We start from the raw sequence: 15,386 nt of genomic DNA, 5'->3' as shown, positions 1-15,386 counted from the left end.
CTCCCACACTCCAAAGACATAGTGATTGGGGCTCACAATCTAAATTCCCTATGGGGACAGTGCTGATAATGTATGTAAAGCGCGGTGAAATGAATGGCGCTATGTAAGTAAAATAAATGAAAATAAATATTTAGACAAAAGTCCCGGGACACAGCGCGGTCCTCCTAAATAATCCAGCATCAACAGAGTGGTATTAATGAGAAGTCAAAGTAAAGGCAGCAAATCAGCCATAGAAATGGAGACCACAAAACGTTAGATAGTAGAAGGGGAGGGGGGGGAGATGTCACAGAGAGCACAAAAGTCACCAACACCCTGCTGACTCCATAACTGCAGAGTCTAAACCTCTTCGGACATTAACAAATACAGAATTGTGTGCCAACAGCACCATGTAAGGTCTCCATGGCCAAACAGCTGCATGCAAGCCTTACATCACCAAGCACAATGCCAAACACTGGATGCAGTGGTATGAAGTAAGGCCTCTTTCACACTTGCGTCGGTACGGGTCCGTCACTATGCGTCGGGCCGACGTACCGACGCACGTTGTCAAATTTTTGCCTGACGTGGGCAGCGGATGCAGTTTTACAACGCATCCCCTGCCCATTCTGAAGTCCGGGGAGGAGGGGGCGGAGTTTCAGCCGCGCATGCGCGGTCGAAAATGGTGGACGCGTCGGACAAAAAAAAACCGTTCACTTGAACGTTTTTTCGTGCCGATGGTCCGCCAAAACACAACGGATCCTTTGCACGACGGATGCGACGTGTGGCCATCCGTCGCTAATACAAGTCTATGGGCAAAAAACGGATCCTGCGGGCACATTTGCAGGATCCGTTTTTTGCCCAAAACGACGAATTGCGACGGATTGCTAAAAATGCAAGTGTGAAAGTAGCCTAAGCTGTCACCGGACTCTGGAGCAGTAGAAACATGTTCTGGAGAGTGACTGATCAACTCATCTAGCTGGCATCTGATGGATGAGTTCGGGGTTGGCAAATACCAGGAGAGCATTGCCTGTCTGACTGCATTGTGCCAGCTGTAAAGTTTGGAGAAAGGAGAATATGTAGTTGTATTTGAGGGACTGGCTTTAGGTCCATCACTCTAATGTAGGTCATGGGCAACAAAAAAAAAGGATCTTCTCCAGACTGTTCCCACAAAGTCATGGTTGGGCGACATTGGTGTTGGAGAACTTGACTGGTCGCACTTGACTTCAATCCTCACCCAACACAATTGGGATGAACTAGAACACAGATTGGGAGCCCGGCCCTCTCCGCCAACATCAGTATCTGACCTCACAGATGCGCTTCTGGATGAATTGGCAAAAATTCACATAGACATCACTAAAATCTTGTAGAACTCCTTCCCAGAGGAGTGGAAGATGCTATAGCTGCAAATCCATATTAATGTCTATGGATATAGAATGGGACATCATAAAAGCTCCTATAAGTGTAATATACAGAATCCAGGGAATGAGTGGCATTTGACCCCGAAACTGATAATTACGCTATCAGTGTCTATATGATTGAGATGAATGTTTGACAGATTTGCCGACAAATGAGTATGCTCTAAATTTACTATTTGGAGTCCTTATCGAAATTTGTAGCCTTAGGCTGCCGTCACACTAGCAGTATTTGGTCGGTATTTTACCTCAGTATTTGTAAGCAAAAACCAGGAGTGGGTGATAAATGCAGAAGTGGTGACGTGTTTCTATTATACCTTTCCTCTGATTGTTCCACTCCTGGTTTTGGCTTACAAACACTGATGTAAAATACTGACCAAATACTGCTAGTGTGACGGTAAATGTGTCATGTGTAAATGTGTGTATATGAATCCTTCTGTGTCTAGAAGGAAAGGAGGCCTTCCTAATCTCATAGGACAGAAACCAGCAGAAGTGATCACGTGTCAGATGTATGATAAATGCCTTCTGCAGAGGCAGATCATTACAGCAAGTATATAGATCACTGGACGCTGTATACTTCTTATGCACAGGTCTTCACTAGTGTTGAGCGATACCGTCCGATACTTGAAAGTATCGGTATCGGAAAGTATCGGCCGATACCGGCAAAGTATCGGATCCAATCCGATACCGATACCCGATACCAATACAAGTCAATGGGACTCAAGTATCGGACGGTATTCCTGATGGTTCCCAGGGTCTGAAGGAGAGGAAACTCTCCTTCAGGCCCTGGGATCCATATAAATGTGTAAAAGAAAGAATTAAAATAAAAAATATCGCTATACTCACCTGTCCGACGCAGCCTGGACCTCAGCGAGGGAACCGGCAGCGTTGTTTGTTTAAAATTCGCGCTTTTACTTGGTTACGTGAAGTCCCGGCTTGTGATTGGTCAGGGCGGCCATGTTGCCGGGACGCGGACCAATCACAGCAAGCCGTGACGAAATTACGTCACGGCTTGCTGTGATTGGTCCGCGTCCCGGCAACATGGCCGCCATTAACCAATCACAAGCCGTGACGTCACGGGAGGCTGGACACGCGCGCTTTTTAAAATGGGCGCGTGTCCAGCCTCCCGTGACGTCCCGGCTTGTGATTGGTTGCGCCGCGGTCAACCAATCACAAGCCGGGAGGCTGGACACGCGCGCATTTTAAAATTTTAAAATGCGCGCGTGTCCAGCCTCCCGGCTTGTGATTGGTTGCGCCGCGATCAACCAATCACAAGCCGGGACGTCACGGGAGGCTGGACACGCGCCCATTTTAAAATGCGCGCGTGTCCAGCCTCCCGTGACGTCACGGCTTGTGATTGGTTGCGTCTCCCATGTGACTGCGACGCAACCAATCACAAAGCCGGGACGTAATTTTAAAATCCTTAAGGACCTGAAATTACGTCACGGCTTGCTGTGATTGGTTGCGTCGCCCATGTGACTGCGACGCAACCAATCACAACGCCGGAACGTAATTTTAAAATCCTGAAGGACCTGAAATTACGTCACGGCTTGCTGTGATTGGTTGCGTCCCGGTCACATGGGCGGCACGCAACCAATCACAAGCCGGGACTCACGTAAAGGAAAGAAAAGCGCGAATTTTAAACAAAGAACGCTGCCGCTTCCCTCGGTAAGGTGCAGGCTGCGTCGGAGAGGTGAGTATAGCAATATTTTTTATTTTAATTCTCTCTTTTACACATTTTTACATTAATGTTGTTTCGATACCGATACCCGATATCACAAAAATATCGGATCTCGGTATCGGAATTCCGATACAGCAAGTATCGGCCGATACCCGATACTTGCAGTATCGGAATGCTCAACACTAGTCTTCACATCACCAAGTGGTCATCAGAATCTTCTTTTCACAGAAATGCAGTTGCAATTTGGGAAAATAATCCAAGAGCCATCGCTCCTTTATTCTAGGCTTCAGTGGAGAAACAATAGTCACTAGGCCGATATGATGGTCAGTAGGACATTATTGTTTTTCATGAGAAATCCACGTCGATGTGGTTCACATGAGGCCCATGGCTTTTAAAGACCCAAAATATTCCTTTTTGCTCCACATGTTCTGGTACCCCATTAAAATAAAGGATTCAGCCACCTTGGTCTAGATAGCATTGCTCAGGCAGTCACATTGGAACCACTTAGGCTATGTGCACACGTTGCGGATTTTGCTGCGGATCTGCAGCAGTTTTCCATGCATTGTACAGTACCATGTAAACCTATGGAAAACAAAATCCGCAGTGCACATGCTGCGGAAAAAGCCGCACGGAAACGCTCCGTTGTTTATTCCACAGCATGTCAATTCTTTGTGTGGATTCCGCTGCGGTTTACACCTGCTCCATAATAGGAATCCGCAGATGTTAAACCGCAGGTGAAATCCGCACAAAAACCGCGGTTAATCCGCGATAATTCCACAGTAAATCCGCAATGCGGTTTACCTGTGGATGTACAAAAACAAGTGCGGTAAAATCCGCAGACATCCCACCTACGTGTGCACATACCCTTACCATGAAGCCCTTTGCCTGGGCATGGTGGCTCAGTGATTGGCAAGGCAGCTTTGTAGATGGTGACCTTGGGCTTTGAACCTAGGAGTTTGTATGTTCTTCCCGCATTTCCTCCCACACTCCAGTCATATGATCAGAAACTTAGATTGTGAGCCCCAATGGGGACAGTGCTGATAATGTCTGTAAAGTGCTGTGGAACTTATGGTAAGAGGATTAAAAATTGCCTATATATAGATTTTTTGCAACTTCATCCAAACTAAAACATGGATTTTTGGGATAATTGCATTCCATGTAGACCCAATGGTCTATAGCAGAATAGCACCCGATATTGTGAAATTTAGAAGATGAATAGGCCTCTGTGGGGAAAGCCAAAAAATAGGATTCAATTCAGTCATCTGTAATTAGGAAAGCTATTTAAAAAAATAAATTGTCACCTCAACAAATGGCGGTCCTGATCACACATGACTAGATGTGACCGGTTCTCAACATGCCTTATAGCTGCCTGAAACCAGCCCGGACCCGGCCATTATTAGGTCTACACTCGATGGAAAGGGCAAAACAAAGATCTGGCAGCACGTTCCTATACAGAGGGACCCTGCAGGGGAGTGTATACAGAGCAAAATTAGGGGTTTGTTTTTTAATATTACATTTCTATGGTGGGACACATGCCTAAGCATCCCACTGTGGCCTATGCTAAAGGGATGGAGGATAACACCAAGTTAGTGTGAACAGATGAGGCCTATACGCAGCCTAAGGCCGGGGACACACTTAACGTATAAAAAAAGGTCCGTTTTTCACGGCCGAGAATCGCACAAATGTTTCAAAAACAGTGATCCGTGTGCAGTGCGAGGATGCAATTTCCTCGCATCAAATGATCCGTGTGACATCCGTATGGCATCCGTATGCCGAGATTTGCTCGCAAGCTTGCAAAACCGACATCTAATGGATTTATGTGCTCAAATGTTCGGGAAAACATATATACAGTATAGATATATAGATATATAGATATATATATATATAGAGAGAGAGAGAGAGAGAGAGAGAGAGAGATATGTCATTGAGACACATATATATATATTCTGTATTTAGATTTCATTCAGCGCGATATCTGTGAAAAGCCGGTAATTCAATTGCCGGCTTTTCATTTCTCCTGCACAAACCCGACATGATATGAGACATGGTTTACATACAGTAAACCATCTCATATCCCCCTTTTTTTTTGCATATTCCACACTACTAATGTTAGTAGTGTGTATGAGCAAAATTTCAGCGCTGTAGCTGCTAAAATAAAGGGTTAAATGGCGGAAAAAATTGGCGTGGGCTCCCGCGCAATTTTCTCCGCCAGAGTGGTAAAGCCAGTGACTGAGGGCAGATATTAATAGCCAGGAGAGGGTCCATGGTTATTGGCCCCCCCCCGTGGCTACAAACATCTGCCCCCAGCCACCCCAGAAAAGGCACATCTGGAAGATGCGCCAATTCTGGCACTTGGCCACTCTCTTCCCACTCCCTGTAGCGGTGGGCTATGGGGTAATGAAGGGTTAATGCCACCTTGCTATTGTAAGGTGACATTAAGCCAGATTAATAATGGAGAGTGTTATGACCCCAATGGCGAGGGTCTCAGAGGAACGTGGAAGTCTGCAGAATACAAAAATCCAGCTCATAGGGCAGTGGTAACTGGGTTGACCATATATCTACTCCTAACGCCAACACTAGAAGTAGCCGGGGATCATTCCTACGTTGATTCTAGATGACACGCGCCAGCCGGAGAATCTAGCTACCCCTAGTAGAGGAAAACAAAGACCTTTCTTGCCTCCAGAGAAGGGAACCCCAAAGCTGGATAGAAGCCCCCCACAAATAATAACGGTGAGGTAAGAGGAAATGACAAACACAGAAATGAACCAGGTTTAGCACAGAGAGGCCCGCTTACTGATAGCAGAATAAAGAAAGGTAACTTATATGGTCAACAAAAACCCTATCAAAATCCACACTGGAAATTCAAGAACCCCCGAACCGTCTAACGGTCCGGGGGGAGAACACCAGCCCCCCTAGAGCTTCCAGCAAAGGTCAGGATATAGATTTGGAACAAGCTGGACAAAAATACAAAACCAAAACAAATAGCAAAAAGCAAAAAGCAGACTTAGCTGATATAACTGGAACCAGGATCAGTAGACAAGAGCACAGCAGACTAGCTCTGATAACTACGTTGCCAGGCATAGAACTGAAGGTCCAGGGAGCTTATATAGCAACACCCCTAACTAACGACCCAGGTGCGGATAAAAGGAATGACAGAAAAACCAGAGTCAAAAAACTAGTAACCACTAGAGGGAGCAAAAAGCAAATTCACAACAGGAGAGGCGTCAATGATGGCACCTATCCATTATTAATCCAATTGTCTGAAAGGGTTAAAAACACACACACACACACACATGATTAAAAATCATTTTAATGAAATAAACACAGCGATTGTTTCAGTATTTTATTGCTCTCTCAATCCATCTCAAAGCCAAATAGACATCTATCTATCTATCTGTCTATCTATGTGTAATGGAGTGTGGGTTGGACAAATGTAAAAGAGGAGGATGGACAGAAATGACATCACAAATCTTTTTGAAGATAGAGGAGGGAGGGGTTGGGGTGTGTTTTGGAGTGGGTGTGCCAGGTGCAGCGTTACAGGCGAGTGCAATGCATCATGGAACTTGTAGTATTAGAGCACAGTAAGTCAGGAGAAAGGAAGTTGTCGATTAACCCCATGAGAGCTGGATCCAGCACTAAAGATGTGCTGCTACAGCATGATAAAAGGTAATATTGCTAAAATAAACACAGTAGATGTTTTCAGTGGCACATAATAGCAAGATTCATGAAAAAAAAAAAAAAAGGTTATAGTAGTGGACAACTTCTTTAACCCCTTCAGATGGATTTACTTCGTGGGACGTGACTGATCATCGGAAGGTATGAGATATTGTTTATTTTTTATTTTTACTTTGTTACAGAACGAGGGTCTTCAGCTGGATTAAGAGAATAATAAAATATTACAACAACCTGTGTCTTTATTTCATTAAAGGACTTTGTAATAATGTGTGTGTGTTTTATTAACCATTTCGTACTATTGGATTAATAATGGATAGGTGTCCTAATTGACGCTTCTCCATTATTAATCTGGCTTAATGTCACCATACAATAGCAAGGTGACATTAACCTTTAATTACCCCATATCCCACCGCTACATGGGAGTGGGAAGAGAGTGGCCAAGTGCCAGAATAGGCGCATCTTCCAGATGTGCCTTTTCTGGGGTGGCTGGGGGCAGATGTTTGTAGCCAGGGGGGGCCAATAACCATGGACCCTTTCTAGGCTATTAATATCTGCCCTCAGTCACTGGCCTTACCACTCTGGTGGAGAAAATTGCGCGGGAGCCCACGCCAATTTTTTCCGCGATTTAACCCTTTATTTTACAAGCTACAGCGCCCACATTTTGCACATACACACTACTAACATTAGTAGTGTGGAATATGCAAAAAAAATGGGATCTGAGATGGTTTACTGTATGTAAACCATGTCTCATATCCTGTCGGGTTTGTGAAGGAGAAATGCAAAGCCGGCAATTGAATTACCGGCTTTTCTATAGAACACCGCTGCGTATTTCTCGCAATGCACACGCATGGTCCGTGTGTAATCCGATTTCTTCTCGAACCCATAGACTTTCATTGGCGAGTCTCGGCCGAGATACGCTGACAATCACAGCCTGATGCGAGTTCCCTCGGATCCGAAATACGGTGGAGAAAATATCGGATGATGGGAGCTGCACCATAGATTAACATTGGGCCGAGTGCTATGCGATTTTTTATCGCATAGCACTCGTCCGTATTACGATCTAGTGTGACCCCGGCCTTAACCATGTAAAAGGGTCTGATTTCCATTATTATTTTATCCTAACCTTGAATCCAGTAACTGATAACATGGGGTCCCATCACAGGATCTTTAAAGGGAACCTGTCACCCCCAAAATCGATGGTGAGGTAAGCTCACCGTCATCAGGGGCTTATCTACAGCATTCTGTAATGCTGTAGATAAGCCACCGATGTTACCTCAAAGAGGAGAAAAAGAGGTTAGATTATACTCACCCAGGGGCAGTCCCGCTCCGAAGGGTGTCTCAGGTCCGGTACAGCACCTCCTATCTTCATCAGTTGACGTCCTCTTCTTGTCTTCACGCAGCGGCTCCGGCGTACTTTATCTGTCCTGTTGAGGGCAGATAAAGTACTGCAGTGCGCCGGTGCCGGTCCTCTCTGACATTTCCCGGCGCCTGCACGCTGCAGTACTTTGCTCTACCCTCAACAGGGAGACAAAGTACGCCTGCGCCGGAGCGTGAAGACAAGAAGAGGACGTCATGGAATGAAGATAGGAGGTGCTGTACCGGACCTGAGACGCCCATCGGAGCGGGACTGCCCCTGGGTGAGTATAATCTAATGTCTTTCAGGTAACATCGGCGGCTTATCTACAGCATTACAGAATGCATTACAGAATGCTGTAGATAAGCCCCTGATGACAGTGAGCTTACCTCACCATCGATTTTGGAGTTGACAGGTTCCCTTTAATATGAGGTTATTGTTCCTCATCTTCCAATTTACTTTGAGCTAGCACAGATCAGATTTAAAATTTGTTTGCCTTCCCCCTCCCCCCTTCATAAAACCCTTTGACACCATTTGTTTAAAAAAAAAAAAAACAAACACACACAACAACAACTTGGCTTTGCAGACCCTCCCTGGGTCCAGCACCGAGTCTCCGCCACAGCTCCCAATTTCTGTTATGTCTGCTGTGCATCAGCCCAGCAGCCTACATCTGAGCTCTGCGGCTCAGAACGGGGAACCCCAATTGCTTGGGCAGAGCTGCTGCATTCACAGATTGGCTGCAGCATTGCCAACATGACGTCAGCACTGCAGACAATAACAAGACCAGAAGCAGCAGCAGAGACTCAATAATGGACCCCATGAGGGTGAATAATGCACAGGGATGTTGTTTTTTTTGTTGTTTTTTTTTTTAAATAAAAACACACACACTGAAATAGTAAACCCCTTTAAGAATTAAAGCAGCGGGAGATCAGTACATTAATAAATACCATTAGTATAATGGCAGAAAGGGAAGGAATCCATTCTTAGCCCCAAGAGATCAGACAGTGGGGCCTCCCTTACCAGACTCCTCATACTTACATGGAGCAGCACTGTCCACTTCCATACGATCCAAAAAACCGTATAAGCTGCATGGACCTTTTACTGGTTTACCCCCTCATGGATCTTGCAGAAGTTACATTGGAGTTCCTATTTTCAGAGTTAAAATAAATCAGAAAGCCTTCCGTCTGTGGCACCCCAGCGAGGATAGGCAGCTGCTCAGCATAAATCCAGCCCCCCGAGGTGCCCACTCTAGAGCTAGTGGTTTTTTTACAGGCGTGAGTTGCATTTTTCTTACATCAACTCTGCCAACTTTTAGAACTCTTAGAAGGGCGGCGTATGATAAAGCTCAGCCGACAAATCCTTCATAATTTTGACACAGAAGTGCATCACTGGCATCCATTTCTGCACGTGTCTGCTGAAAGATACCCCCTTATCACTAGGAGGAGCATCGTGTAAAGGGCTGCTTCAGATGTCTGGGCAAATCGAGCCGAGCAGACTGGCCGCAGCGTCACATATGTCTATGAGGCTGGGATGCTCAGGTTGGGAGAGCCATGGACAGGCCAAGCTCAGACTTCTCTGAAGCAGCCCTTATGCCAGCGGTCTGTCAAGGGTAGGGGGGGAAACAAAAAAAAAAAGAAAAAAAGAAAAAGTGGTGCGCCTCCCAGGTAATGTGTACTAGAGTTCTTGCTCATCTGGACAGGTCCTGCGTCTTTAGGCAACCCCACAACTATGCCAGGATCCTTAAAGGGACTCAGTTAGCAGAAAATGACTGTCCAAACCCTTGGTAGATTATGGCGGGGCCAATCAGTTACTACACCTTCCCACCTGCTTGGTTTCCATCCATCTCCTCCCTTCTCTGGCTCTATGAGGCCAGAGCTGTCAGTCAAATAAGGTGGGGGGGAGGGAGATTGAGGGAAAACAAGCAGGTAAGGTGTATATAAATGATTGGCCTCATCATGAAGCACTGAACGGTGGGACTTATGATTGAAGTCATCCTGTGCTGTCAGAGTCCCTTTAAACACTAGTCACAGTTGAGGATTTCAGGGGGGGAATAAATATTTTGGGACAAAATCTTTTATTTGGCAATGCGCCTCCAAGGTGAACTGCAGTTAGTCTTTGAAATGTGTTGCCAAGGAAAATAAATACATTTTTATTCCATAATATTTAGTCCTCTCGAAATCCTCATCCTCCCCTATGGCGCCCATATCTACTCAGTTTTTTTTCTATCCTTGAATTGTCACTCCAGCAAGTCATCAGGACTGGCATGCTAAAGTCGACTCTTGAGAAATCAGGGGCCATGTGTCTATAGGGCAAGAGGACTAGTAAAGTGTGTTACCGAAGCGATACCAACACATCACTCCCCTGCATTATGCAGACCGGCACTAGAACAGCAGATGTAGGTAAATTATATGCCTTCTTTAAATAGGAAGGCGACGTGGGCAACCTGCCAACTTGTGTCTACATCACAAGACACTACACGGTACCAGAATAATATCAGGCAATTAACAGCTTACAGAAGTTGGACAGGACTTGGATCTTCAGGATTTATCCCTAGGAGAAATCAATATCAGATTGGAGGGACTCTGACACCCAGCCCCCACTAATGAGCTGGGAGAAGCTCCCCTGGCCACAGGAGGTAGTAGACAGAGCTGGACCACCACAGCTCTACACACTGATTACAGCTCAGCTCCCATTTACTTTGATCGGGGCAGACGCAGCACCTGAGAACATCCACTGCACAATGTATAAAGCTGTGGGCTTCTGGCTCCATTCTCCACTTACAGGGGTCAGGGGACCTGATCAGTTGGGATGCAAACCCCCCCCAATCCAATATTGAGGACTTATCCCATGCATCAATATCACACTCCTGTATCAGCCCTTTCAGAAACCTTTAATATACCTCATGTTTTAAGCTCATTGCTTGTTACTAAGGGTGAGACCACCTATTGCTTACCTTAGGGCAGAGACAGACTGCCGTATTTCTCGTGCCAGAATCGCATCGTACACCTCGTACTGGCTGTCGGTCCTCCTGACCTGAGCTTGAAAGCTGCATAGTTATCCATCATACGGTCTTGCTCGGGTCAGGAGAGGTGGCGGCCAGTCCGTGCACTGCGATGCTTGCACGAGTTATGCAGCAGTCTGTCTCTGCCCTTAAAGGGAACCTGTCACCCCCAAAAATCGATGGTGAGGTAAGCTCACCGTCATCAGGGGCTTATCTACAGCATTCTGTAATGCTGTAGATAAGCCCCCGATGTTACTTGAAAGAGGAGAAAAAGACATTAGATTATACTCACCCAGGGGCGGTCCCGCTCCGATGAGTGTCTCAGGTCTGGTACAGCACCTCCTATCTTCATTCCATGATGTCCTCTTCTGGTCTTCACACCGCGGCTCCGGCGCATGCGTACTTTGTCTGTCCTGTTGAGGGAAGAGCAAAGTACTGCAGTGCGCGGCGCTGGGACAGGTCAGAGAGGCCAGACACCTGCGCACTGCAGTACTTTGCTCTGCCCTCAACAGGACAGACAAAGTACACCTGCGCCGGAGCCGCGGTGTGAAGACCAGAAGAGGACGTCATGGAAGGAAGATGGGAGGCGCTGTACCGGACCCGAGACACCCATCCGACCTGACCGCACCGGGACCGCCCCTGGGTTAGTAAAATCTAACGTCTTTTAGGTAACATCGGGGGCTTATCTACAGCATTAAAGAATGCTGTAGATAAGCTCCTGATGACTGTGAGCTTACCTCATCATCGATTTTGGGGGGTGGCAGGTTCCCTTTAAAGTCCTTCCCTGTGTAGCGGAATAGTATCCCAATTTTTGGCTCTCCAATGACTTCCAGCAGCCACATGTGTGCATAATACCTACAATTATACCTACTCACAGACTCCTTTGGCTCAGTTTCTTTCAGGTGTGCATCATGGAGATGCTGGTGCCTGCTGTTTTAGGAAAGTTATAATTTTCATTGGAAAGATTGCAGCAGCCTCATACCCCAGACGTGTTTACATCAGGCAGCCATCTTGTATTGCTGCAGATCTTTGTGGATTGGCTGGCAGGTCCCCATAATTGAGTGAACAGCAGCCATTTTAGGTCTCCCCGCCACATGTTCCCCAGGCCACCATGAGGGCGGCAATAAAATGGCACTCAAAACAAATATTGGCAAATATTCAAAGACTCATACACATTAATGAATGCAGTTGCCCCATATTAAAAAGCTCAGATATGGAAACCTTCTTGTACAGTAAGGACTGGTTTGGCAGTTCACACATATAGTATTTTTTTGCACAGCCAGGAACTGCAAGGAAAACCACTTACAGCATTTTGCGATGCATTTTTTTTTTAGCTGCGCGGCTTGTAAAGGTGAAGAATATGAATACAACATATTTCACATACTGTATACAAGTCGTGATGCTGTGGAAAAAAGTCACGGTAAAGCCATGTGCAAGGGTCCCATCCTTAGGCTGGATTTACATAGTGTTACTGTAGAACTGCATCAATTTGAAAACCACATCCATCAAATTGTCAGCAGTTTTCGGGCTGAATTGTGGTCGCACCTTAGCTGCAAATTTACATGTCACCCCTTTGTAAAATAGCTTAAAAATTATATATATATATATATATATATATATATATATATATATATATATATATATATATATATATATATATATTGCAATAAATACCAAGCCCTCCCTTATTAACCAATCACCCACTGCAAATACAAAACCTTGAAGTGTATTTACTTACCAACAATAAAAGTTAACACTATGCTGTGACAAAAATCCCAAACTACTAATATATCAAATACATTTGTCAATTTAAGCATTTATTTTTAAAAAAATTCAGAGAAAAAAAAAAAGTTAATTAATAAAAAACTGGAAGGCGGCAAAAAAAAAAAAAAAAATTAACCATGAAGACCAGAATATATATAAGGACACAAGGTCTCTGTAACAAGAAACAAATAGAGCCCTACAAACATAAAAGTCAGAGTCCATCTTAGGATCACGCTCTCTGGCAAGGTGATCCAAGAAAGTCAGGGGGAAGTCTGGATGACATTAACCTTAGGACATGGGATCATGGGTCGGGAGTCTTTTTATGGCTCTCAGGGAAACAGTCAACATTGAAGGGCAGGCTCCTGCCATGGGATCAGTGTCCTGAGGGATCTGCCACCACCTGCTCCCTCTCCCACAGGAGGCGGCGGTGTTCTTCCTTCAGCTTCTCCAGTTCCATCTCCAGGTCCTGGATCCTGGAGTCTTGGGTGCCGGCCACCTGGATGGTGCTGATCTCCTTGAGCCTCAGGCGATTGTTCTCTTCTTCCATACGACTCAAGCACTTCTCCAGCTCCAGGTACTCCCGGATCAGCTCCTGCTTGCTCATGTCCTGCAAGCTTTCCGCATGGTATTTCTCATAGGTCTCAGAAAAGTCCTTTTGTAAAAACTCGACCCCATCATCACTCTCCATGCCATCACTACCAGTCCCATCATCCTCTTCCTCCACATCCTCCTCTGTGCTGTCCCCTTTGGCAAACGAGTTGGCATGGAGGGTTGGGAGAGAAGCAAGACCTCTCCGCTGAGGGGGGCACAGGTCAGGTTCCTCCTGGTCGTGGTCCTCCATCAGGAACTGGGTGGTATTATAAGGGGCCACCGGCTGCCCTTTGGCGAACATTTCAGCCCTCATCCTGGCTGCCCTCTGGGACTCGCGCTCCTCCAGACGCTTCTTCTCCTCCCAGGTCAGCTTATTGTAAGGCTTCCACCTCCTCTTCTTCTTGGACGGGCGCCTTCGATGCCTCTTCTTGCCCAGCTCTTTCCACTCTTCGTCTTGCTGGGATTTGCCACGGCCCAGCTGCCCGGGCTTGGGATAGTCGCCCACCTTGACGCCTTGGTCCTCTTTTACAGGGCAGGCCAGGGTGGAGGGATTTCTCTGGCACTCCCCTCTCTCCTCCTCTGCTCTGGGTTGCCACCCACTATCTTCTTGGCTGGCCAGCAGGGATCCCCCACCTGCCAAACTTTTGCAGGGCAGGCTTGGCTCCTGAACTCCTACTTCTGCCATGGCACCCCTACAAATGCAGTGTGGGGTGGAAACAGTCACTCCTGAGGGGAAAGCTTCTGCTAGTAAATGCAGCTCGGTTCACCAGGAAATTTAAAAATGTCCATGAGGCTCTAGGGGCAGAGAGATCAACTTGCCTGGAGGCGGCATCCACCTTGCCTGACAGCAGCTGTGTCTTGATAGAAGCTCTCCAAGCTGCACTGTGTTCTTCCCACTTCTGCGTGTTGACTACAGGCTGCACTGGAATGCAGTGGTTCTGCACTGCCACCAACTGGCGGCTGCTGCTACCACACGCAGGAGAAGCAGTCAAGCCCCCGCCTCCTCCTCCCTTCTCTCCTTCGCCTGAACCTGCACACTCGCCAACCAACCTCCAACTGTTACTCCCCAGCCTGGGACGCGAGCTTTTATAAAGAACCCGGCCCCCTAACTGAAGCGCACGCGCGTACTTCACCATGCCAATGCAACATGGGAAATGTAGTCCAGGTACGCACTCGCTGATGAAGGGTCAGAGTCTATTTGACTACCACTCCCACAAAACCTCTGATGTCACTTACCTGCTGACCAATGAATGCGGACAAAGCCACATCTGCCTATTCCGTGTGGCGATTGGCTAAGATATCAACGGGCTGTTGCTAAGCCAGAACTCAAAAGCTACTGGTGCAACTTCCTGTCTTTCAAGGATTTTTAACCCAATCAGCGATAGCGGGCCGTACCACTTGGACGACTGAGTGGGTGTAATCTGATATTTCTGTAGTGTATGTTTTTTTCCTTCGGTCTGTAGTGCGGGAGCCATATGTGCATTTTTAATGGTTTGAAATTATAAGAATTATCGATTAAATGTACAATATAATCATATTATTTGGAAGGTGAAGATTTATCGTCCCCCCCCGCGCCTCCACATAACGCGAACCGAACAGCTGGAGATGAAATAGTTCCATAGAGAGACGTAGCTAGTAAACCCTCCGTGTAATGTGTGCTACGGCCGGTGATAAATCGCCATGTGGCCAAGAAAACATTGAGGAGACATTGGAAGCGCGAAAGGAGGGATTATCTCCCAAACTAGCAAAGGCGGAGTAATACTGTCATAGCAAAGTCAGTTACAATGAGTGTGTGGATCTCTCCGCGGTGGTCTGTGTAAACATACACCATATGTAGTTCCGTCTTAAAGCGGAAATGACACTACAGGGCAACTAACAGGAAGTGTGTGTTGTGGCCTGCACATGGTCAGTCAGGCCCTGTTAGATTTGCTC

At 46.4% G+C, this 15,386-nt stretch overlaps 1 protein-coding gene across 1 annotated transcript; it reads right to left on the bottom strand.

Moving 5' to 3' along the window:
* Nucleotides 1-12,895: 12,895 nt before the first annotated feature.
* Nucleotides 12,896-14,620, bottom strand: LOC143765706 (protein HEXIM1-like). The gene has a single exon (XM_077252646.1). It carries the CDS (start codon nucleotides 14,137-14,139, stop codon nucleotides 13,237-13,239), a length of 903 nt encoding a protein of 300 aa, XP_077108761.1. The 5' UTR covers nucleotides 14,140-14,620; the 3' UTR covers nucleotides 12,896-13,236.
* Nucleotides 14,621-15,386: the final 766 nt, after the last annotated feature.

Source organism: Ranitomeya variabilis, chromosome 4, assembly GCF_051348905.1.
Source record: "Ranitomeya variabilis isolate aRanVar5 chromosome 4, aRanVar5.hap1, whole genome shotgun sequence".
Lineage (NCBI taxonomy): Eukaryota > Metazoa > Chordata > Amphibia > Anura > Dendrobatidae > Ranitomeya > Ranitomeya variabilis.
The sequence above is the reverse complement of the archived record's forward strand: the minus strand, read 5'-3'. Positions and strand labels throughout refer to the sequence as shown.